At 36.8% G+C, this 26,516-nt stretch overlaps 1 protein-coding gene across 7 annotated transcripts in view; it reads left to right on the forward strand.

Annotated features, from left to right (window-relative positions):
* LOC118205610 (death-associated protein kinase dapk-1-like) overlaps positions 1 to 26,516 on the forward strand; it is a 154,050-nt gene that overhangs the window by 59,082 nt on the left and 68,452 nt on the right. For 5 of the 7 annotated variants that reach the window (XM_085811001.1, XM_085810997.1, XM_085811002.1 and 2 more), the window contains exons 7-8: positions 169 to 267; positions 13,789 to 13,887. In XM_085811001.1, coding sequence (XP_085667127.1) covers positions 169 to 267; positions 13,789 to 13,887 — 198 coding nt within the window. The remainder of the gene's footprint in view (positions 1 to 168; positions 268 to 13,788; positions 13,888 to 26,516) is intronic. The other 2 variants (XM_085810998.1, XM_085811003.1) reach the window with 1 other exon arrangement.

Genomic DNA, 26,516 nt, shown 5'->3' on the forward strand with positions numbered 1-26,516 from the left:
AAGACTTCATTTCGCTCAAGCAGTTTAAATCTTTATTATACACTTTATATTATTATTAGAGATGAATGCGTGTTTTAAAGTTAGTTATGTATTCTGTTCTATATTTTGACTTTCGTTTTTGTTTTGTTTTCATTATATATACATGTCGACAATGTATGTGTATTGCAGCATGGTTGCACTGCATTGCATTTAGCTCTCAGAAGACATCACGTATCGATTGCGATCATGCTCTTGCAGGATGGATGCAACATAGACATCGTCGATAATGTGAGTAACTGGAAATCGTTTTTGTTTTGTAGAGTAATTAAAAAAAGAGATGCACATTTGTTGAAAGAGCATTTCTCTAAACAGGATAATTTTTCCGTAATTTAACACTTGATGCAAATTCAAAACTTAACATTCACAGGGGGGAAAAAAATCTGGAATGTTTCAGATTTTAAATTACGTCAAAAAGGGGGGCGTTAACATTTTGTGTGTTATCTTTATTAAATATCATATTATTCGCACTTAAACCCTAAGATCCAGTTCAACAGCAATATCGCAAAATAGTTTTAAAATGAGCATATCTTTAGAATTTCTCATACAGAGACTCACGCGCTGGAGATAAAAATGTTTTTTCTGCGCAACGTTGCCATGGCTCGCTTTGAAATCCTCGAGTTTGTTCATCAAAAATTCGTTAAAGTTTTACAAAATAGGAAATCGATAATACACTCATGTCCATAAATTAAGGATAATTTGGAGTCACGTGGAAATCGAACTCTGAAATAAATATATCACCTGTAAAATCACTACACACATCTTCAAGCATCATATGCAAATTTCAGGAAGTAACCAGATGACACCGATGGTACAATAACGAGACTGTAAGAGAGTGATATATAAGGAATACAGGCAAAGAAGTAAAATTGTTCGCAGGCGCTTTATAAGCATTTCAATGCAATAACCGAATAGTTATGACACAAAGGACGCATTTGGATGATTTTTTACGTGGTAGAATTATCGGCCGTCTGGAATGTGGGCGTACCCAACTGGAAGTATCAGACGAAACTTGGAATTGCCCAGAGTGTCATCTCCAGGCTTTGGCAACGATTCCAAGATGATGGTAATGTGAGTAGACGTTACAGCCCAGGTCGCCCCAGAGTTACAACGCCGAATAAGGACCGGTATTTGGCAATTACTGCCAAAAGAAACAGGCGAAGCACAGCCTCAGACCTGTTTCGTCAGCCACTGGTACGACAATTTCAAGGCAGACCGTGTACAGACGCTTAGGGCAGATTGGTTTATATGCTCGTAGACCTGTCAGATGCGTTCCACTTACTGAAACTCACTGTCGCCTGCGGTTAACCTGGAGTAGAGAGCATGCATTGTGGACACCGCAACAGTGGGCTTGTGTGATGTTTTCCGACGAGTGAAGGTTTAGCTTGCAGTCTGATTCTCGGCGGACTTTTATATGGAGAACTCCAGGTACCCTACCACTAAGAAAACATCATTGAACGACACCGTTACGGTGGTGTAGGAGTGCTCGTTTGGGGTGGAATTATTCTAGGTTCCAGAACTGACCTGCATGTTCAAATTGGAACCAGATTCAAAGGGGCCTTTAATGTACAAAAGTTTGCCTTTGTTAGTATGACGAAAACAATCATTATATCGATAAATCCATTTTAAAATCTTGGGATATTCATTTTCTAAATGCCTTAAAAGGGGGAAAATTATGCAAATATTTTTTTAAATTTTCAGAATCTGGTTCTAAAGCTGGGTGGGGTGGAATATGCAATGCAATACGGTAATTCTGAAGATCATTTCTCGTGGTAGTACAAACTGAGTGGTGATAACTTGCATGCTGTAGAAGACGACACAAATTGCAGTTCCAGATGCATTAAATGCTTTGAGGTCTAGGGAATAGCAGTGGGCAATAATAAGAATGAAATTCAAGGTATAGGGAAGAAGAATGAAAATTATTATTATCAGGTACTCAAATGTTAATGTTACTAAGCATTCCTATTGGAATGTAGGTTTCTTTTATATAATAATACTATAATAGTTACCAGTCGTTCCTTCATGAATATTTTTGATTGGTTATGCTCTTACTGTAATCACATCCTTCAAAATTAAATTGATTGCTTAATTTCCCCCTTGATTTTCATACTATAATATTAGTAAAAAGGAGGAAAAATGTCTGCAAGTATAAAACTCCTCTTTCTCTCTATATATAGAGGCATGTATCTTCGTGTGCAATTAAACAAAACAAATGTGACTTTTTCTTCTTTAAAAAATTTGTGTTAATAAATAGGATGAGAATTAAGTTCATTTTAAAGACTTATGACACATGAAATATAAATGATAAAAATAAAATTAAGTTCAAATAAATTTTAAGCTAAATTACGTGATTAAGTTGCAATACTTCATTTGTAATAATTAATACTAACAAAACCAAACATCATATTCCCATTCTGCACAGTATAAAAATTCTTCTGCAAAACTGCAAAAATTACCAACACTTTGGCTTATTTGATAACTTTTGAAATTCATTCCTTTGTTTGCATTTAGAATTTATAACTTTAATTTTCCCCAGAAATTTGTTTTTGATTTTAAAAAATTTCACTGGCATAATTTCATTCACTTTTGCATATATTAATACATGCAGAAGGATTTTGTACCTTACATAATTTTAAATCTTATGTAACCTAACATAATTAATAACAAAATCAAAACATAGATGAGAAACTGCATAAAATTTAATAAATAATTTCTACTAGTGTCACACTAAATGCTATGAAATTAATCAATAAAATGAGATAAAATATATAGAATTAATATTCCACATCAGTGAAGTTGGAAGTTTTACGTTAAATACATTTTTTTAATTAAGCATTTTTAAAAATTACCACTTAGAGCATGGGACCTTTCGTAATTAGAACTTGCAAATCCACTTCGATAGTCTTTCATAACATTGCTTTTCTTTTATTAACAAGAAATATTGCATTCAGTTATTTAATTTAAGATTTCCAAAAATAATGCTAGTGAAAGTCATGATTAGTTACTTAAATTTGAAATTAATTTAGTTGACTTAAAATAATATTTAAAAAACTAAATCTTCATATATACGTCTAAAAATCAGACCTTATTAATTTTCTTTTATTTGAACGATATCTGAATTCTGCATTAGTTTGGACTAGTAAATCATTGGACAATTAAATGCCAAGCTATAAGAGAACTAATGTAGTTTACAAATGCACTGAATTTTATTTCCTGCATTAACTTTCAAAGAAAGTAAAATTTTCTGCATATTTGCATCATTTGAATTGATAGAAAATGGCAAAGCATGCAAAGGCTATCAGCCTAAAGGAAAGTATATATTCATGGACGGCTTTGTAAGGAAAAGTAGCTTGCATTTCCAATTATTCATGTGTGTGTATATATATATATATATATTTACAATTGTTAATGCTAAAATCAATGCTTCATTAAAAATTTATTATTATTTTATTTTTAATACTAACCTACAGATACAGAATTGTTTTAAATTCCAATAAACAATCATAACTTATTTTTAAGAAAACTTATTTTATGATTTATATATTTTATTACATGAATAAGAGAAACATTTGTCAAGAAATGTATTAAACTTGTATTAGCAGATTCATGTTATCCTAGTAACAAGACTATCATACTTCAAAACTGTATTAAAATTGGGCAAAATAAAATCAACATAAATTCTACATTAAATGTTTAAAAACTTATAAGAATGCAATGGTAATTATATACACAATATAATAAATTTTGTAATTTATAAAATATTAATGAAATGATATTTTTGGAAATAATGTACAAAGTTTTAGTTTTCTTTTATAACTAGTTTAACGAATTTTTAGAGAAATATTTTAGGTCGTTTCCATCTTTCCCCTGTTGATATTGGTATATTAAAATATATGGAATAATTAAGTTGCATCTAGTTAGTAAAACAAAACATTACGAAAAGTATGATGCGACATATTTTTAATCAATATAATTACTCAATTTTGGAATTATAACATTTTCGTAAGAAATTAATGCCACTGAAAAAAATAATATTATTACACTAAAGAATAAACGAGATTCTCGACCGCGTTGTTCAAGTTTTTGTAATTTTACCAGCGCCGGATTTAGCATTTTTCCTAGGCGTTGCAAAAACTTAAAACTGCCGCTCTCACCCATCTTCCTTTAAGTTTCTCTAACAAATTTTAATTCTTTAAATAAACATAGAAATATGTAGGGTTTGAGATAAAATGTAAAATCCATTTTATAATAGGAAATTCTTTATGCGCCATTTTTGTTGTAAAAGAAATATACATAACAAATGCGTTAGTTTCTTTACTTATGGCAAAGCACCTGCCTAAGAGAAGAAATCTCTGAGGACTTTCTAAGAGCAACTGGCTCATATGCAAGTTATGCATGAGTGAAATGAAGGAAACACCCATACAGCCCTCTAATTCGCTTGATACTGACCCCCGACCGAACTGCTAGTGTTCAGACTTTACCTCTCAGCCGCTGGTGGTTCGACATACATACCAAACGTTACATAATTAAAAACCCGCGCGAACCGAATGCAGTTGTTCCTCTGGTGCATTGAAATAATCAAATTTACATTTTCCCTGAAATAGGGATTTTTATCAATATTTGTAACAGTACCTACTCATACTAATAAATGATACTAATAGAAAACGATTCAGTACTAAATACTAAAATAGTTTATCACAGTCCAAAAATGGGAATCATATACAACTAAATAATAAAAAATATTATTTAAACAAATATACGCAAATTACAAATAACTAATGCAATGGATTCAATAATTTTATACCAATTTCTTGATACTAAAAGTAACTTTAACCCAGCATATTAAAAAGTCATTTCACAATAATGCCTTCATGCAACCAATTCAAGAACTCTACTATCGTCCTCACAAAGCCCGATAACATAATAAATATTTACATATTCACACAAAAGACTATTTTTGTACTGTAATAATCAAATTTATATTTTCTCTGAAATAAGCAATTTTTCAATATTTGCAACAATAACTAGCCAGACCAAGGAAAAATGATTCAGTACTAAATATCGGGCCAGTTCGTAAGTTCGTGCGCATTAAGGAATTCACTATGACGCATTTACTAAAACAATACAATTTTGAACTTGTTGAAACTTGTCATCGTTTGACTAACATATTATTCAGTTCATCATCAACTTTCGTAAATATCGAACGCATTTTAGTACCCATAGAGGGCGAATATAGATAATCAGTACAAACGTACTGTGCTACATTTTTTATTTTCGTGTGGTGAATCTGCCCAGTTTGCAGCGATAAAAATTAGTAGTGTACATGGTACATACTATTAGTGTAAGCACGGCCCCAAAATGGTTAAAAAAATTTTAAGTTGGAAAAAGCAGCATTGATTATGAACTTCGTTCAGGATGTTTTAAGCTGTTAGAAGCAAATCAAACGATTAATTCAGAAGTTTATAGTGAGCAACTTTAAAGTCTACACTCAGAATTGATCAAAAAACGCCCACGATTGGTGAATATCAAGAAAGTGTTGTTTCATCATGATAATTCTAAACTGCATACGGCTCAAACAACGCTGCAAAAAATTAGTGAATTTAATTGGGAGCTTTTGCCACATCCTGCTTACTCCCCAGATAATGCTCCAAGTGATTTTCACTTATTTCGTGCCTTACAAAATTTTTTACTGAGAAAAAAATTCTAAACAGGATGTACACAATGAACTTTCAATTCTTCCCCCCCTTTTTTTTTCAGCAATACTAGAGTCTTTCTACAGCAATGGCATAAAAAAGCTGCCTGTAATATGGCGAGACATTGTAGATAATGGAGGAAAATATATACACCGTAATTTCCGGAAGAAACGCCGCGGCGTTTACGTGTTTAAAACTTAAATTTTCAGCGGGTGCGGCGTTTCTACCCATGCGGCGTTTAGGTACACTAAAAATAAAATATTTCCTATGATGGTCATTGTACATAGTTTGGATGGCCTTTTCATTGTGAATAGACTGGTGCTGTTCCCACACAAAAGACCACTCAGTTGCTTTTTGGGAACGTTATTTTGTTTACATTCTTTCCCTTGAACGGACCTACATGCCTTATTCACCCTAAACGAGATCTCAGAACAATAACATTCTTCCCCCTTTCAAATCAACATTCTCATCAGTTTGAATAGTCTCCCTCCTCTGCCATTCGATGAATCTTCCAGGACCCATCCTCTCCCCACCCCTGCCTTTTCTGCAATTTTTTTCAAAGGCGGACACGACTCCACCTGCCTCGCAATAACGAACTCTGACATATTTTTCCTTCAGCATGAATGTATTTTTCTTGGCATTCTGCCAAATACAGATCCCATCAGTTTGAGTACAAGTACTTGTTGGATATTTTTAAGTAAGAAGGGAGCGGAAAATTTTTGAAAATGTCTCTAAACGGCACAGAAGCTATACATTTCTTACCTTTAATTTATTTTTGAGTTATGGTTTCATTTCATGCATTTTTCTTAACTGGTATGTCATATATCAGGACTTAGGTTGAGTTTTTGCATCTATACGGCCCACGACGATGTCACGCGCAATTTAATCTATTGCGGCGTTTACGCTGATGCGGCGTTTCTGTGTAATTTTAATTTTTTTCCCGCCATTTTTCTCGAGTGCGGCGTTTACGCTGATGCGGCCTTTCTTCCGGAAATTACGGTAATTGATTAAAATGGTAAATTGTGTTTTTTTATATTATTTAAAAATTTACCAAAAAATGCGCACGAATTTATGGACTGGCCCAATAGTAAAGCAGTTCAGCATAGTACAAAAAAATGGAACTGACACATTACTAATCAATACCTTAAACAAGATATAAGTTACAAATCACGAATGAAAGGGATTCAATAATGTACACACCAAATTCTCTAAAATAACAACAATTTTAACCTAGCACTTTAAAATTCCATTTCACTGTAACGCCTTTCTGCAAGCTACTCAAGAATTCTACTATCGTCCTTAGTACTACAGCTCGATAACATAATAAGTATTTACATATTCATACAAAATACTATTTTTGCACTGTAATAATCAAATTTACGTTTCCTCTGAAATATGCAGTTTTGCAATGTTTGCAACAATAACTAGCCATGCTAATGGAAAGTAATTCAGTGCTAAATACTAAAGCAGTTCAGCATAGTACGAAAAATAGAAATGGCACTTTACGTTACAAACAATAGATAACATAAGTTGGGACAATCGATGAGCTGATTAATTACGTAACTAATTTTCATTAGCTATACATAACAACAATACGGACTACTGCTGAAAGGAAAAGATTAATAGTACTTCTTTTCATAATTTTTATTTCATTAATAATTTTAAGTTCTTACCTAATGTTCTTAAAATATTACGGAATTAAAATTTTATTCTGCGAGCCTTTTGTTGTGCAAATAAATTTATGGCATCGTCATACTTAACTTCATGTACTGTTTGATTTTCGATTGCCAGAACTGCGTGACCTGATAAGCGCTCTTGGTTCATCGATAATCTCAAATAGTTTTTATTAAGTTTTAATTTGCTAAAACTTCGCTCACTTGCGAATGTAGTTGGAAGCATAGAGTAAATCTGCAGGGCAATACAAATATTGTAAAAGACATCCTGAAAATTATAGGTGTAGATCTGTCGCAAGAGATAAAAAACTCTAGCCTTTTTTATGTCGACAAATAACATCGAGGCTTGTTGTTTAAAAACGGCAACTTCTTGGCAGAACTCAAATGCGTTTAGATCTCGCTCATGTTTTCGTGCAAGATCGTCTCTATTTCTTTTGCAATTCTTCAGTTGACATATTCAATATTTCACGACCATTGAGAAATGCGAAATTTGAATTTATTGTAGCAGCGCTGTTTACCCTCGTTTTAATTTTTGATAATATTCGATCAAATACAATTTTCATTGCATTAGAAATAACAAGATGAAGTAGTTGTGATTCGTCCTCGTACAATTCATCAAACTGCTTTTTGCGCTTTAGAATTCGTTTATTTGTCAAAACAGGTTCAACCTCAATTTTTTCGGTTGCTGCTTTAGATTCTTCTATCCAATATGCCATAAGAATTTCTCTCATTTTTTGCAAAGTTTTGATCAGACATTCCATTAATGCGATGGAACGCGCAAGAACAGTACCTTCCTTTTGAATTTCAATATTTATTCCATTGATTTCTCAAAGACTATTAGCCCAATTTATCAGGTTGATAATAAATTCAAAAATTTTTACAACATGTAGCAGATGTCCTGCTTAGTAATTTGATTCCGCACTAAGAGATAGATAATTAATTTCTTTCAAGGATTTTAATATTTCTGGGAAATTCGTTAGAACAGCTCTCACAGCCACATATTTTGCCGACCATCTCGTCTGGCTGCTTCCTTTTAAGTCGGTTTTTGTACATCTTTTCGTAATATCCCATCGAATCGTGGATCCGAAAAAAAAAAAAAAAAAAAAAAAAAAAAAAAAAAAAGCTAAATATCTCCTGTATAATTCCAAATAAGTTAACTACTTCTGGGTAAGATGAGACGAAATACACATCGACAAGATTAAGCCAAACATCGCACATATTTGGCCAGCTTATTCATTTCTGTAATCCTGGCATGTACTCCGTTATAAGTACCGTTATCGGTACTTATAACGGTTAATATTAGATCCGTTATCGTCAGACTGACCACCACATTATCCAATATCCAAACCACCAAGACTCAGTTTTCCCACAATCCGTTGAGAAATACATTTTCCTGTCTTTCCACCAACTTCTATGAAATCAATAAAGCTCTCCTTTATTTCACATACATCACCACATATTTTTTAAGTATCAAATCACCTGGCTCATTTGTTCTATATGCGACATATCTGAAAAGCAATCGAACATTATTGTATAATATTTGGCTTCTTTAATATAATTTAAAATGCTATTGCTAACTGTTTTCGCCATTATATCAGTAATTTCATTTTGAATTAGCTTTGTTAAATATGATACTTGTCCCTTTTTTAGGTGCTCTAACTGGTACTTAAGAATTGAGTTATGTTTGGCTAGCAGAGTCATTAAATTCAAAAAATTGCCTTGACTAGGCCGAAGACACTTTCTGAACAGACTGCTAGGGGTTTCATCACACCCATGGGAAGAAAGACAGCTTGTTGAAAGATACAATACAGCATCCCTAACTACCTGCAGGATCTCTCTCCATTTTTCTTTCTCTGTGTGAATTAGTCGCTTAATGTCATGATCGATGCCTTCACACTGTTTCATTTGTTATAGGCGAATTTTCCACTTAATCATGCACTCTCTGTGGATTTCAGATGCTTTGTGCTCAAATAACCTTTCTGAAGCTTTTTTCCTGTTAATGAATCTTGTAGTACAGAATGCGGATGTAGCGGCAGTGGCATGTTTCTGGTAAATCTCACAGAGTGTACAATTATTGTATTTTTAAGTTTAGAATATTGTAGAGACATTAGGTTAATTGGAAAAGCCGGAGAGATGAAAACTGGGCAACCGCCATCGCCGGGAATTGAACCACGGAGCTCTGGAATACCGACCCAGCGTGCAAAACCACTACACCACGAAGGCACGCTAGCAAAGCGGGAGAAATACTTTATATACTCCCCTTTTTAAAGGGTGACTAAGCTTTATTTTAGGGGACCCAATCGCCAAATCCTGGGTGTGAAGAAACCTCATCCAACACCCTTTTAGTTCGGGGGCCACTGTAGAGACATTAGGATTTTTTTTTTGGAAGCAGGCAAGAGGAAAAATAAGCAACACCTTCGCCGGGAATGAAACCACGGACTTCTGGAATACCGGTCCAGTGTGCAGAACCACTACACGACGAAGGCACGCTAGGAAAGCGTGAGAAATACCTTATAGTATATAAGCTAAGATTTGTTAATCTTTTCATTATTTGTTAATGTTCTGTGCCACAATGAAGATGTCAGATGTCTTCCACCACGTTCAGTGGACCTAAGGTCTGCGTTTTCAGGATGATTTTTGGCTAATAGTACAGCTTGACTGCTTAAGAAAGATGGTTGTTGATCGTTAATTTTTTTTCTGTAATTGGCCAACTACCAGGGTCCGACAAATCAAAAGTTTTTCAGCCTTCTTTCTGCTGCCTACACGCACGTAAAAGAGAAAATACTTTATATCCTAATTTTATATCCTATAGATGTTCGTTTGAGCTCGATGAAGAGGGTTGCTCTCTCAGTTGCTGAAATGTAGTCTAAGGATGATAGATGAAGATTCTTCATCTTGGTCATTCAAATTGCAAGAAATATCAATATCCTTTAAAATCTCGGCACCATCGGAAGTTGCGGCAGGGTCTGACGGTTCGTCTTTTCTGTGAAGCCTTTTTTCATTTTAGCTGCAGTTTGTTTTCTCTGTTCGGTCCCATGTTTTGCTCTTTTTCTATATTCTGCCCCTAAGAGTTTTTTCTAGACGATTTCATGATTTCTTTTACCCTAAATAATATACAGTATAACTTAATAAGAAAAGCTAAAAATTGACGTAATTATACTCAACAGTCTTAGTGCCGCGTCGCGAATACGCGCGCTAACTAAATGGTTGCGTCTCGCTAAATATGGTGACGAATACTGGAAGTAGGCATATTAAAAGAAAATGAGAGAACAGAACCCCTCCAAACTAAAAAAACTTTAAAAACTATAAAAATAATAAACCCATTTTTTAAAACCTATGTTGCCGATTAGCTGCAAAAAATTAAAATACCTTACTTTATTTCTGTTGTATATTCTCGACGTACATTAATTTGAATTATTTCATTGGTCGAAGGTTAATTTGTATTGGTATTAGGAAAGAGTTACAATTTACAATACTTCTCCATTTATTTCGCAAGGGACGTCGGTATGAAAACAAGACCCTCTATGCTATTGTTCTGTTTCTCATTTGAATATCCCCGCCTAGAGAGAGAGAGAGGATAACAGAGGGACTCAGGAGTCACTTACAGGGATAAAAGACCAAGGAGTTTACGGAGTACCTTTGCAATAAAATTACATGTTGGGTTGGCAGAGGGACAGGGTCGTCTGACGTTGCCAGTGACGTCTGGAGTCCCTCTATTGTCCTCTCTCTGATCTTATCACTAGAGTCGTATTCGGCTGTACTTTTAACCGTTTGTTCCATTAAAAGGTTTCCGAGTAATTAACTATATTTTTAAAAGAGGTTTTAAATCTGGCTTTAAAATACTAATGTTGTATCAAAATTTCACAATATTCCAAATACGATCCAGCGCCACGCTTGAATTTGCCGCCCTCAGAAGTAGCCGCCCGGGGCACAGACCCCGGCTTGCCACCACCCCCTAGATCCGGGACTGAATTTTACTTTATAACACACTCGTACATAAACATATTAGACTGAATTATAAACCAAGTATAATTAATTAGGTTGTAGAGTTGCGCGCCTCCAACCTGCACGCAACCAAGAGGTGACTGTTGAAACTGGAATTTAGACAGAGTCTTGCTAAGGGTTTAGTCCCTTTTTATTCAACTTAAGAAATTACAATTGCGTGCTCTTGACGCTCACAAACTACGCCGACCCGGCGGTAAAATAAAAATAAGAACCTGAAAAGAAATAATAACAAGACTCTAACTACGAGGCTCTCTAAACGTAACTAACCTCATTGCGTTTTACAATACCGCTGCTAATTCAGCAAACTTTGAATATCATGTTGAACGATTAACAATTCTCCGAGGCAAGCACACAGGCCGAAACGCGGGGTTCTTCAATTTCTGGCTAACTACCTCCGCGCTCGTGAAGTAAGAACAGCACATCTCGAACTCGTTTCCTTTCTATTTAACTCAGAATACTTCCGCTGATAATTTGAATCCTTGCGCGTTCTACTAAACTTCACATACTCTGGCATTGGCAGTTCCAGGGGAAAGTAAGGCTTAACAGGAAAGATAGTTTAAACTTAAAATAAATGTTAGTTAAAATAAATATAAACCCTACAAGGTAATCCCAGAAACAGAATAAACTAAACCTAGTAAGCAAAAAATATATACATTACATTTAGAATTCTAAATGTTTACATAAACTTTTCTCGCAAGGCCTGCCGGGAAAAAGATGTCAAACGTTCTTTGGTCAGACGATTGCAAACGAACACTAACATGATTAATTTTGTTTTTAACAACCACATTACCGTTTCAATTAAATATCACAACAGTGATTAAATTTTGGAATAATTAGTTATAAATAATAATACGGGCAATTTAAGGCGTAATTTATCGGATGCACAATGACAAAATACTACTATTAGATCTGCATTTGGAATAAATATTTAGCACTCTTTCAACTCATTAGACATTACGAACACTGATATTAATTAATTGCAAAGCTTAAACGTTTAAATACTTACTCACTACATATAACAGTGCAAAGTGCATGAGAATGATCTGCATAAAATGAACAAAAATATTTCAAACAGTAATTGTAAACTTTTTCTTACTTACCTGCGCTATACAAACAACAAGCATTCAGCCATGTTTTTTTCTGCAACTAGCTTTAAAACACTTTTCTCATGATTGGCTAATTTCCAGTCAGTCACGTGATTCTTCCGCGCGGCTTCTGAAACATTATCTGTAATGCCACAGGCAAATCAGCTGCCCTCGCCACAGTTTGCTTTCAAACTGTTACCATTACAGGAAATTCTTGTGTAACTTTTTGATTTCTGTAACTTTACAAAACTTTTGCCTGTAAAGAGCGAACTTTTTTTTCACAGTGTAAGATAACATTGTATGTATACTACTGATTGATTTCAAAAGAGGATGGTAATCATAGGACTTAAGAAAAGATGGTTTGCGTATTTTTAGACAATGAATTCAAAAAAGTTTAATGTATGGGCGTGAGGCGTACTATAACACCTACAGGCACAACAAATGGGAAAAATAAACAAAGGATGGGCATTGCGGTGACGGATCGTGCAGCAACTTTTGAAACATTGGCACAATAGCTGAGGATAATGACACACACTGGGCGATGTTTCTTAACATCATTCATTGACAATTGCTGCATCGATATTTGTGAATCCCGTTTATCTTTATCATCGACATCAGAGATCGTAATAGTTAGAGAACGAAGACACTAAGACTATGAGCAAATCCTCTTTTTTTAATGAGCCTAGGTCACAGAATTTGCTTGCTTGGGTGCAATTTGTGGATCTGTGATTACCAGGTTTTAGCGGAAAACAAAAAAGGAAAAGGTGTTTTGAAGAACATCACAGTTACTGTATCAATCAACTATATGTATGGTGTACGCGCTATTCCCTCCTACGAACAGCAGATAGTATGAATAGTCAGTTTTACACGCCTGATTTATCCGCATCTATAGAACATGTGTGAGATATATGATTGCTAGAAGGTTGGCCTGTATGTCCTCATGCGCAGCCACCACTGACGAATTGTGAATACATATTCAGTCTGCACAGAACAAAATTCCATTGACAGACATCTAAAATCCACATCTGTTACTAACATGCCGTGTGATAAACTAATAAATTTGTCATTTCCCAATTTTGAAATTTTAATCATATCTTACATTGCTTTTGCTATAATGTCTTTAGAGTAACTAATATCTTTATTGGTGTTACGATTTGTCTAAAGACCAATTTATATATCAAACTTGTGATTTATTATACTTAAAATTGTTTAAGTATCTAATGAAATGCTCGACTGATTTTTTTAGAATTCTTTTAATTGCATTTATATTTACAAAAGTTCTTTTTGCTTCTAAAGTTAGGCGAAGCTCCCATTCACATCGCTGCCAGGGAAGGACTGTTACCGATGGCGCAGACGCTTTGCGCTTTTGGTTGCAAAGTTGAAATTCCTAATAAGGTATGTATTATGCTTGTGAAGAAGAAGGGTTTCTCAAAATAAACCTAGATGTGTAAAAATTACATTTGTATGTTTATATTAATAATCCTCCGATTATGAACAACGAACTTGTAGACACAAGAAAATCAGTGCACTTTTTGAGAAAATTGATTCGTTTTTATGACATGAAGTCCCATTTTAGGCTTTCCCGATTCAGGCTTTCTAGAGATGACAACAAAAATCGTGAGACTTCAGGCTTTTTCTTTTTTGCAGGTATTCTAGAACAGGAAATTAAAAATGCCACCATTTCACCCTTTCTATTTCTAACCTTTCATTGTAGATGGTGGGAAAACATTGGTGGGAGAGAAAGCTAATGTTTAAAAGAAGAGGCTCTAATAAATATAGACATGTAATTATTTCATTTAGAGCTTAGTTTTAAGAATATCTTTGAAAAACAAACCGTGCTTTTTTCATGCAGTTGGCTGAAACTGAATTTTTGAAAACTTCAAAAGGTTAAACCATCTATAACGTGTAAGGGAATATACTTATAATATATAGGTATATTCATATAAAAGCAATATGTCAGGGAAGTCGAGAGGAGCATGCCGAAAATCAAACTCCTTTGGAAGTTCGGTACTTAATACAAGCAATACCATATTAAAGAAGAATGAATATTTCTGTGCATCAGGTATTGCTAAATTGGAAGTTCTAAAATAAGCGAGCAGAATTAACTTCTGTATCGAAAATTCATAAGGACTCATTTTCCGTAGTACTGATTCCGAAGTAGACTTCGTAACGGACATGACGGAATCGGGTCTTCGAAGTTATCTCTGTAAACTGAAGAACACCAAGTTTTAGATTTTTCGACTACGTCGCTTATATAAAAGAAACCTAGTATTAGTGATTACATATACAGAAAATTTTCTTATTAGTGATGAGGGATAAATAGCTAAAGTATTTCTATATGAAACGAATAAAGGATACCAATCCTCATTTGACATATAATTGGACTTGGAAGTGCGTACAAACTAGAGAATTTATTATAGTGAGGTTTACTGGTAATTTTAAGTTTCCTGTGAAATCCTTTTATTCTATTAATAAATTATTTGATTTTTAGAGATCTGGTAAGTAATCTTATTATTAATTTTATTGTTTATAATTTCTTGATAGAAATTTTTGCAAATAATATCAAAACTGTTTTAACTTTGTCAATAGTGGTAATAATAAATTGGTTTTAAGCTCTTCAATACTATTCTTAAGTTCCTTGTGCTTAAAATCGATGCTATTTATATTTTTGAATTGAAGTTTATTAATAGTATTTTTAATGCTACTGTGAACAAGATGTTTCCATTCTTCAAAGGAGTTGAGTGAATAGCTGTACTTATAGCTGGTGATAATAATAAATTGGTCAATGTTGTGTTTAATTTTTTAGGACAAATATTTTTACTAAGATTGTAGATAATTCTGAACTTGGTGCCTAACTTCATGAATTAATAATATTAAACAAAATAAATAATTAAGCCGTTCAATTTAATTAATTAAATAACTAATTAAGTTGTTGGTTTTTAATAATATTGTTGCGTGCGTACGGGTTCGTTACGAAATGAATGCACAAGTCCGATGAAAAATGAACAAAAATTTATTATTATCACAACAAAAATGCTTAAACCTTCTCAAATTATCATGCAGTATTACAATATCTCACAGTAGTTATCTTTTAACTACTCAAATGTCCAATAGAACGTAATTCAAAACAGCTAAAGAACGCTAATCCGCGAATTCGCTACAATCAACAAGAGCAGTTTTTCTAAACAACAACAAACTAAGCAACTACTACAAACTGATCTTATGAAGTATGATCTTTACTACAAACTGAGATGTTTTCTTCCTTTTATAAGATTTTAAAATCACGTGCTAGAATTTTCCAGTACTTTCTCGAAATCAAAAAGAGATATTTATTTATTTAATGCTCGCGCTCTTGCATTTTCAATTTTCTGGCTTAGCTTTCTTTTAATGTTCGTCACGCGCTGCACTGCGCGAGAAATAAAACCATTTAATTTATAATTGAACTAACATTAGCTTTTCAAATACCAAATTCGTAACACTGCCCCATTCCCAAGGACTGCACGTCCCGGGCAGTACAATCCCTGGACAGGAAGCTAAATTTGCAACTGTGGCATAAATGCATTAATAAGCATTACATTACAATAATAAACAACATGAAAAATAAATGCAATACATAAAACAAACCAAATGCTATCAAATACAAATCAAATACTAAAAACAAATCAAATATTAAATACAAATCAAATCAAAGACACATTTAAAAACAAAATGGACCATGGTCTTATACTATTTACAATTATTTACATTATGTACTATGGCCATAGTAATGTGCTAACCTGTCGTAATGAACGACTTTAGGTTTAGAGTTCGAAGACTTACGAATCCGAACCACGACGTCATTCAGCCTGTTTAGGACTGTGTACGGACCATCCCAAGGTGACTGTAATTTCGGACAGAGTCCCTTCCGACGAGTCGGATTCCACAACCAAACCTTGTCGCCTTCGTGGAATTGATGTTCAGTAGCTCTTGTGTCGTATCGGGTCTTCATCTTCTCCGTCGCCAAGTTGACTCGCTCTCGTGCAAAGTTGTGCATCACTTCAAACCGGGCCTGGAGATCTTGAATATATTCCTCAGGCGCTGAAGAAGCATCCGGAGGGTGACCAAACAAGAGATCACAAGGCAGACGAAGGTTACGACCGAAGAGCATCTGTGATGGAGAATAGCCGGTAGTCTCGTGGACAGCACTGCGGTAAGCCATTAAAAAGAGTGGTAATTTCTTGTCCCAGTCCTGTTGGTTTCTGGAAACCACTAATGAGAGGTTATTAAGGATGGTTCGATTGAACCTCTCTACCATGCCGTCCGACTGGGGATGTAATGGCGTCGTTTGAGTTTTGTCAATGCCGAGTAGTTTGCATAGTTCTTTTATTACTGCCGAAGCAAAATTCCTTCCCTGATCGGAATGTAACTGAAGAGGCACTCCGAACCTGGAAATCCAGTGCGGTATTATTACCTCAGCTACTGTGACAGCCTCTTGATCAGGAATAGGATAAGCTTCAGGCCACTTGGTGAAGTAATCAATGACAACGAGTATGTATTTGTTGCCATCAGCAGTTCGTGGCAGAGGTCCCAAGATGTCAAAGGCGATACGTTCAAACGGCGCACCTACGTTGTAACGTTGCTGCTTGCCTCGGCTGCGTTTCCTCAGTCCTTTCCGACCTGCACAGGCATCGCAAGATCGGCACCACTTTTCCACGTCATCCTTTGCATTATTCCAGTAAAAGCGCTCACGAACTCTCTGTAAGGTCTTCATAATTCCAAAGTGACCTCCTGTAGGGCTGTTATGTAGTTCTTTAAGGACATCAGGAATCCGGGATCTTGGAAGTATCAGTTGCCATCGGAATGTCTTCCCATCATCCGATTCGAATTTCCGGTATAAGACGCCGTTTCGAATGTGAAGTGAATCCCAGAGTGCCCAATACTGTTTGGTTGTAGGACTACAGATAGAAATGTCCTGCCAGGTAGGTTTTCTGGTTGATGACTCCATTAAATCAATTATGGGTTTAATGTCGCGGTCTTCCAGCTGGTCTTTCCTGACTTCATCATCATTCCACGGTTCTCGATCAGCCGATGTTGATGTTGTAATTTGTCTTGCGACCGGAGTCAGCAGCTCGGATTTCGCTTCCACCCTGGAACAATATCGGCAGCTTTCATGGCAAGGTCTTCTAGACAGGGCGTCGGCGTTTCCGTGTGATGATCCCTTACGATGACGGATAGTGATGTCATATTCTTGGAGTCTCTGTATCCACCTGGCTATTTGACCCTCAGGATTCTTGAAATTTAAAAGCCAGGTCAATGATGCATAATCGGTGCGGAGCAGGAATTTTCTGCCGTATACATAGTGATGGAACTGCTCTACAGCTTTGATTATGGCGAGCAACTCTTTCCTGGTGACACAATAATTCCTCTCCGGTTTAGATAGGCACTTGCTCCAGTACGCCACTACACGTTCTTGGCCGTCTATTTCTTGGGACAAAACAGCACCGACACTTTCATTGCTCGCGTCGGTGTCCAGAATAAATGGTCGGTCGAGCTGAGGATACGTCAGGATTGGAGTAGATGTTAAAGCCTCCTTTAAGTTGTTAAATGCATCTTCGCATTCTTTTGTCTACAAGAATCTTTGCTTGCTCTCTGTCAGCTTGTGAAGGGGTCTTGCGATGGAAGAAAAGTCCTTCACGAATCTCCTATAGTAGGTGCAAAGCCCTAGGAAGCTTCTCAGCTGATGGACATTTTCGGGACGTTTCCAGGATTTAACCGCTTATAACTTTTCAGGATCCGTGCGCACACCTTCTGCAGAGATGACATGTCCCAGGTAAGTCACTTCCTTTCGGAACAATTTGCATTTAGCGGGACTCAGCTTCAGATTGGCTTCTTTCAGTTTCTGAAGCACCTTCCTAAGATTTTCTAAATGTTCTTCAAAACTCTTTCCGACGATGATGATGTCGTCCAGGTATATCAGGCAGGCTTCGTAGGAAAGGCCTTTCAAAACAGTCTTCATAAGACGTTCGAATGTTGCCGGCGCATTACACAGCCCAAACGGCATCACCTTGAATTGCCAAAGCCCTTGTCCCGTAGTAAATGCCGTCTTTTCTCGGTCTTCAGGCTGTATTTCTACCTGCCAGTACCCACTCTTTAAATCAAGTGTTGAGAACCACTTGCTTCCAGAAAGAGTGTCTAGAATGTCGTCAATTCTAGGAAGAGGGTAATTGTCTTTCTTCGTAACCTCATTCAACCTGCGATAGTCGACGCAAAATCTTGTTGAGCCGTCTCTCTTTCTGACTAGGACGATGGGAGATGCCCATGGACTTACTGAAGGCTCGATGACATCGCCTTCTTCCATATCTTTTAATAGTGTTCGTACCTCTTCCTGTTTAGCAAACGGTAGACGTCTTGGATGTTGCTTGATCGGGGGATGATCGCCGGTATCTATTCTATGTTGTGTCAAACTAGTTCGACCCACGTCAGAAGACGAGCAGGAGAAAACAATTTGAAGATCTTTAATGACGCGATCGGCAGCATTCCTCTCTTTATCGTTTAATTGTGCATTCTGCAATAACTCCGATGTAATGCTCTCTGACGACACGGACTCTTGGATGTTACTCTTTCTTTCAACGCTGGTTACGGGAGTACACGCTGCAACCACTTCACCTTTCTTAATAATTCTCCCCTTCTCAGTTACATTGGCGACTCTCACCGAGATAACCGTTCTGGATAGGTTGACGAGTGTTAAGGCTACTAGTACTCCTTTTGGGCTATTACAGTTATTGGGATATTCTATGATGCCGTAGCGGAAATTTCTGTTTTCGGCTATGGATCCAGGAAGTAAAATTTCTGTTCTTGCCGGTATTGTGATATTGTCTTGTGCTATGATTTTATGAACAGATTTAACTTCTTCATCATTAACTCCAAATAACGCTATGTCCTCAGATGTAGAATGGAATTGGTTATTTTTAAAGTCCAAGGAAAAATTGTATTTCCTTAGAAAGTCCAATCCGAGTATGCAAGAATCAGTGATCTCTGCTACATATGCCGTGTGATGGTAAGCGGCACTTCCAAACGTGATGTTAACATTTACTTTTCCATCGATGTCGATTTTCTCATCGGACACAGTCTGTAGGGTAACGCAGGGCGGCGTCCATATAAGTTTGCTTCCCAGTTGTTCAGCCAAATCTTTTCGGATGATGGTAACGCTGGCTCTTGTATCTATCGTCATATTGCAGGGAACTCTATTAATATGTCCTATTATGAAAAGTCCATTACTGCCGCCTCTCACTGCAGAAATCTGAAGCGCTTTAAACTGGGACTTTTCATTATCTGGCAACCTCCGCCCCGCGAGATGGCCACTAATTAGTTTCCCTGCTGTTTGTTAGGAGCGGTTTTAAAATCCGTACCCTGGGGTGTTCTGCAGTTTCGTCGTATGTGTTCTTCAGCACCGCAGTTCCAGCACTTTACGGTCGGTTTCTTGTCACCAATATTCCGTCTCAAGGCATTCAGTTGTCTAGTTAAATCGTCTAGACGAGCAGTGACTTGATCCCCTGGCTCCTGGACTTGAGCAGCTCTGACTGGGTGGCGGTCTCGACGAGTGGCTTGCTGGGCTGCCTCGAATTTCATGGCGTACACTAAAGCGCTGCGCTTTTCAAATCTTTAATATCCGCCTTTCGCAGTGCTTTCTGTATTTCAGGGTCCCGGATGCCATCGATGAAATATTGCAATTACAGGATTTCCCTTGTTTCTGTCGGGCACTGTCGGGCGTGATGTGACAGCCTTTCAACATCCGTGGCGAGCTCCTGAAGTGTTTCGGTGAGCTTCTGTTGACGGGATTTTAATTGGAGCCTGCTGTAGTCTTTTAAACATTTCTCCCAGAAGCGCAGCTCCAAGGCGCCGGACAGAGCTTCGAAATCTAACCTTTTGTTTTCGGGAAGAGTCTGAAGGATATCCGCTGCGTCGGCTCTTAAAGAAGCGGCGAGATGACAGGCCTTAGCTTGGGAATCGCATCCATTCGCATCCGCCCCGATAGAAAATTGTGTCTTATACACCTGCCAGGAGGTCTTCCCATCATATGTCGATAGCTTCAGAGAGGGACGAGCAGGCATGGGTAGAAATTTTAAACCATCCGAAGTGCTCCCTGCCGTCGCTTCTAATTTCTTTAAAGTGTCAACTTCTTTGGCGACGACAGCAGAAATTCTGTCTTCGATTTGTTGTTCAATATGTCCTTGGACGGCAGAAACTCTTTCTTCAATTTGTTGTTGTAAGGCCGAAACTCTTCCTTCGACTCGTCGCTCCACAGCCGACACTCTATCTTCTATTTCATCTTTAACAGAAGAAACCTTTTCTTCAATTTGCCCGACTTTATTTTCGACAGCTCCTATTCTGTCTTCCATAGCCTCAAATTTACTTTCTATTACGCAGGTTATTTCTCTTTTCATTTCGTCTTGACCTGCTTCAATCTTTTCTCGTACAGCTTTTATGTCTTCTTTAAAAGTTACTTGACCAGCTTCCAACTTTTCGTGAACGGCTTCCATTTCCTTTTTAACGGATCTCATCTCTCCTTTAACGGAATCTTGGCCCAATTTCATTTCCTCTTTAATTTCTTCTTTAAATGAGGCAAGGGCTGATATTAACTGCCTTAATTGCTCTTCCATCGCTCTTGTTATTGGCATTAAAATCCCACTCCTGACACCAAAAATTGTTGCGTGCGTACGGGTTCGTTACGAAATGAATGCAAACGTCCGATGAAAAATGAACAAAAATTTATTATTATCACAACAAAAATGCTTAAACCTTCTCAAATTATCATGCAGTATTACAATATCTCACAGTAGTTATCTTTTAACTACTCAAATGTCCAATAGAACGTAATTTAAAACAGCTAAAGAACGCTAATCCGCGAATTCGCTACAATCAACAAGAGCAGTTTTCTAGACAACAACAAACTAAGCAACTACTACAAACTGAAATCGAAATCGAGTCAATGGCTAGGCGGCAATTAGTAGCCAATCGCTACTTTAACCGTCTCTGTTGGTAAATTGCCCTAAGGCGTTGGTACTTAAGTTTTTAATTAAGGCTATTTACGCCGCGCCAACTAGGTGAAACTTGTCAAATTTTGTGAAATGTAGGTGGAGTAAGGGAGATGATTGGCAGGAGCCTGTCACGTGGGTGGTCACCAGCTTACGCGTACAATGAGAAATATTGGAAATATTAATAATTATCAAGTTTTGAAACAGGTTATCTAGATTGGAATAATTAAACTAATATCGCGATTTAATGAAGACAAATGGCACAACTAAGTGCAACAGATTAGCTAAACAAAATATTCAAATTCATCCTTTCTGTAAAACACAGATTGGACAGTGGTAGTCACGTGGGAGTCACCCTCCCGTGAACTGTCCACAGCCCAATGCATCTTGAAATAGTAGATATCACAATTCAGTGAAGTCTTGGTCTGAGAAATTAAACACTAAAAGTTCTTGTACAACACTGAGGCACATGAGTTACTGTAAATATACACTATGTACATATAGGGACGGCGGTATTTGAGCGAAGTGGCAAGTGGTGAAAAACATTTTACACTAGCAATAAATAATCAGAGCTTTGAAGAAAATGACAAATATAAGATCAGTGCTTTGAAGATCCAGGTACACGGATCATGTCCATAAGTCTATAAAGTTTCAAAGACACTGGTAAAATGACACAATGAAGATAAAATAAAGATAATAGTACTATGTACAATATATACACATTTCACCATTTGCTGTTATGGAAGATGCCTCTTGGGCGCTTTGCTGCAATTTCTATAGTAGGATCATAATTTATCAGATTACGGATATGTTCGTATTGAGAAAGTTCTATTTTAGCATAGAAATTGTGGCTCGTGGTGAGAATTTGATCATCTATGGGTCTTATTTTTAGTTCTTTATGTATCTGCAGGTTACGTACGAACCATGGGGAGTCAACAATTTGTCTGAGTATTTTGTTCTGAAAGACCTGTAGTTTGTGTCTATAAGTCTTGTACACAGTGGCCCAGATAGGCACTGCATAAAGTAGGGTGGGTCTTATTAAGCTGGTATAGATCTTCTTCTTGAGACTGATATTTAATTTAGCATTTCTTCTTATTAAAGGGTAAAGAGACATTTTAGCAGCGGTGGCTTTGCGCAAGGCATACTCCGTGTGTTCTTTGAATAACAGCTGTGAGTCGAAGACCACTCCTAGATACTTGGTACTTGAAACAATTGCTAGGGCTTGATCATTAATTTTTATATTTACATTTACAGGAGTGAACTTCCGATGACGTCTGAAAAGGAGAATTTGGCTCTTTGAGGGATTTACTTTTAATTTCCATGAATCATAATAGTGTGCTATGATATTTACTGCGCTTTCAAGTTTATCTACAGCGAGTTGAGGTTTTAGCGACTTGGTTAAAATTGCTGTGTCGTCGGCATATTTCACTACTTTTGCATTCAAAGGAACCGGCATATCATTCGTGTAGATATTAAACAGAAGCGGTCCCAGAACGCTTCCTTGATCCACTCCGCTTTTAATTCTTTTTCTTGAAGAGAGAGAGTCATTAATTTTTACCTGAAAGGTCATGTTTTTAAGATAGCTTTTCATGAGCTTAATAAAACTGATGGGCAGATGAACAAGGTGCAGCTTGTAGAGGAGACCCTCATGCCACACCTTGTCAAATGCTTTTTCTAGGTCTAGAAAGCAGCTGGCGATTGTGTTCTTTTTTGCGAAGGAGTCTGCAATAAATTCTGTAACGTTCAGTAGTTGGTGCACGGTACTATGACCGGCTCTAAAACCAAACTGCTCTTTACATATAATTTCCTTATCCTCTAGATGTTGAGTTAATCTCTTTTGGAGGACACGCTCAAATACCTTTCCCAAACTGGGGAGAAGGCTGATCGGACGGTAGGAGTTTAAGTCCTTTGGCTTTTTCCCCGGCTTGACAAACGTAATTATCTGCGCGTGCTTCCACTGTTGCGGAAAGTAATTGAGCCTCATACAAGCATTGACTATGTTTGTAATGAGGACTATGTAGGTTCTTGGGAGAGCTTTGAGAACCGTATTGGTGATGCTATCGTAGCCGGGAGCTTTCCTGGACTTTAAGTTGCTAATTATATTACTTATCTCTGCTGGAGAAGTTGGGTTGAAGTGATTATTACAATTTCTGTCAGCTAGGTGGTTAATGAAATTATCGACTTCTTCATCTGTCTCATCATTATTAGAGGCATGATTGGTGAACGTCTTTTCTAGATGCTGCGCAAGGGCTTCAGCCATGTCATGTTCAGAATAAGCAATTCCACTACTGGTGTGGAGAGGACCAATATTTCTGTTATTAGTATTCCTTAAGGAATTTCCAATACGCCAGACTGTATTCGGAGAGAAATCCATGGAATCTAAGAAATCGTCCCAACAATTTGATCTGTACTCTAGGAGGAGGGTCTTCATGTTCCTAATTTTTCTGTTCAGATTTCTTTTAACAGTGGGATCGCCTGTTTTTCGCCAGATTTTTGCTGTGCGGTTTTTGTCTTTTATTTTCTCAATGATGTGGTCGGGGAGCTTATCTTTCTTATAATCTTTGAATTTGGTGGAATCATCAAGGGCTTTCATAATTTTACTATTGATCTTAGTGATATTGTACTCAATGTCTACAATATCGGCAAGAGCCGGGTGTGCAGGTAATTGTTCTAGAGAATTATTGAATTTCTGCCAGTTTATAATTTTCTTTAAAGGCAAGGTCTTCTCAAAGCCATGGTAAGTAAATTTAACAGGGAGATGGTCAGAGGTTAATTGATTAATCACCTGTAGGAAAGGGATTTGCTGGATATTTTTTGTAATAACAATGTCGAGAACATCCGAGCTGCCTGTATGATGATACCTGGTAGGTTCCGTTGGTCCAAAAATTCTAAGGTCATTCGTAAGAGCATAGCTATAAAGTTTGTTGCCATTTGTGTTATTTCTTTGAGAATTCCAGCTATGATGTTTAGAATTCAGGTCCCCTGCTATAATAACAGGGTGAGTGATATTGTTAAAAATTTGCAAGTCATTGTTGGTGAGAATGTTTCTGGGGGGATTATAAGCCGAGATGATGACAATCGGCTCATTTGTGCGCGAATGCACAACGATCGCAGTGGTTTCAATGCTGCTGCTATTGGGAATATTAAACTCGTTGGCGTGCAGATGCCTTTTAATTAATATCATAGTACCGCCGCCCCTGTTATGGTCTCTGTCCGTCCTGAATGCGTAGTAACCATTGATCTTGAACTTATCATTAGGTCTGAGCCAAGTTTCATTCACTAGAAACACATCAATATTATGGTGAGTAAGGAAGTTTGCAACTTCAACGTTCTTGTGGCGAATACCGTTGGCGTTAAAAAATGCAAGATTTAAACTGCTGGGGGCAGTGAGGTGAGTTCTTGAATTACTGTTAATGTGGTTAAAATTCATAATTGATGCTTGATAAAAGTTCAAAGGCTTCCCAGCCGACTTGGATTTTTTCCAATATTGATTTAGATTTTAAGAACCGCTCGAAGAGATTTTTTCCTTGCAGGAATAATTTCTTCAGCCAAATTATGAAATCGGAAACGGAGCCTAAGTTCTCACTTTCGACAGCTGCGTTCTGATTGGTGGATGAAGCATTCCGCTCATTAACATTTTCACTGCTATTTTGAGTTATGTTTCTTCTTGGAAGAGGTGGGAAATTTTCTAAGTTGATATCAGGGGGACTATTTTTTGAAGTTTTTCTCGCTTCTTTTTGGAATTCTTTTTCTGCAATTTTTCTTTTCAAGTTATCCGGATGCATTTCGCAACCAACTAATGTGGGGGGCCTCCGCAGAGGCAACATTTGCCGGGTAAGTTTCTGTCTTTTGTACATGTAGTAGTAATATGGTTTTGCCCGCATTTTAAACACCTGGGCTTGTGCTTACAGTGAGCACGACTGTGGCCATACCTCTGACAGTGGTGACACTGTTTGTGTCCTGGAGTGGGTTTGAAGGGAGTAATTTTAACAGCCAAATCTAGAATATGCGTTATGTTGTATATTTTCTTGCCTTCTATGCTGCGTTTGACTTCAACCATGAAAGTGGGTAGTTTGACAATTTCATTGTCTATTTTCTTGGTAACTTGTCTTACTGTTTTAACCGGGATGTTATTGTCTATTAGTTCTTCCATAATGTCCTCGGGTTTGGTGTGAACAGATAATTTTTTGATTACAACTCTTATCGGTTTATCCTGAGGGAGAGGAAAGGTATGGTAAAGAATTTCCTTTTCGTCTAGGTATCTCGTGACTTCACGATACTCAGTGTCCGATTTAACTTTAATGTGGATATCACCACCTTTCTGTACACATTCCATGGATATGGTAAATTGCTTAATATTATCTCTGAGGGCTTTCCAGTCCGTGACATCTGAAATGATAATCGGCGGAATTCTGTTAGCCTTTTTGTTGGGCGTAATAAAATCACCTTCATTATTAGTACTGTCTTCTTGTGAGTTTAGTGAACTAACATTTGTAGTGTCCATTTTATCATCTATTTTTAGTGAAGCGTATTTATTTTTGGTTGACGTCATTGAACCGTTGCTGCTTTCACTAAGTGTGCGTTTGTGGTATTTTTTGGGTGTAATCCATTTTTCATTATAATTATTTATTTTGCTTATTTCCTGAATAACATTTGAAACTGGTTTGGGTTGCTTTGTAGTTTGATTAGATGTCGAATCATTGCTAGTATTAACTAACGGGATGCTACCGCAGATATTTTGCACTGAATCTCCTGCAGCTTGTTTAATCGCTACACACTTCTCAAGCTCTGCATAGGTTTTTTGGAGCCATTGCTCCATTTCTGGGGTGATTTTCCGTAAGCCATTTCTAAGCGTGTTAAACGCTAAGTTAAACTCAGACATAATCTGCCTACAATCCTCAATCGTGCCATGTTTAAGAATATTCTCAACAATATCGCGCTTATTAAGGATTGCTAAATCATTTATCTCATCCATATTTACCAAGTCAGTGTAGCTATCCTATCGATGTA

Source organism: Stegodyphus dumicola, chromosome 2 (genome assembly GCF_044657685.1).
Source record: "Stegodyphus dumicola isolate Sdum_Otavi_A_Nest chromosome 2, ASM4465768v1".
Taxonomy (NCBI): Eukaryota; Metazoa; Arthropoda; class Arachnida; order Araneae; family Eresidae; genus Stegodyphus; species Stegodyphus dumicola.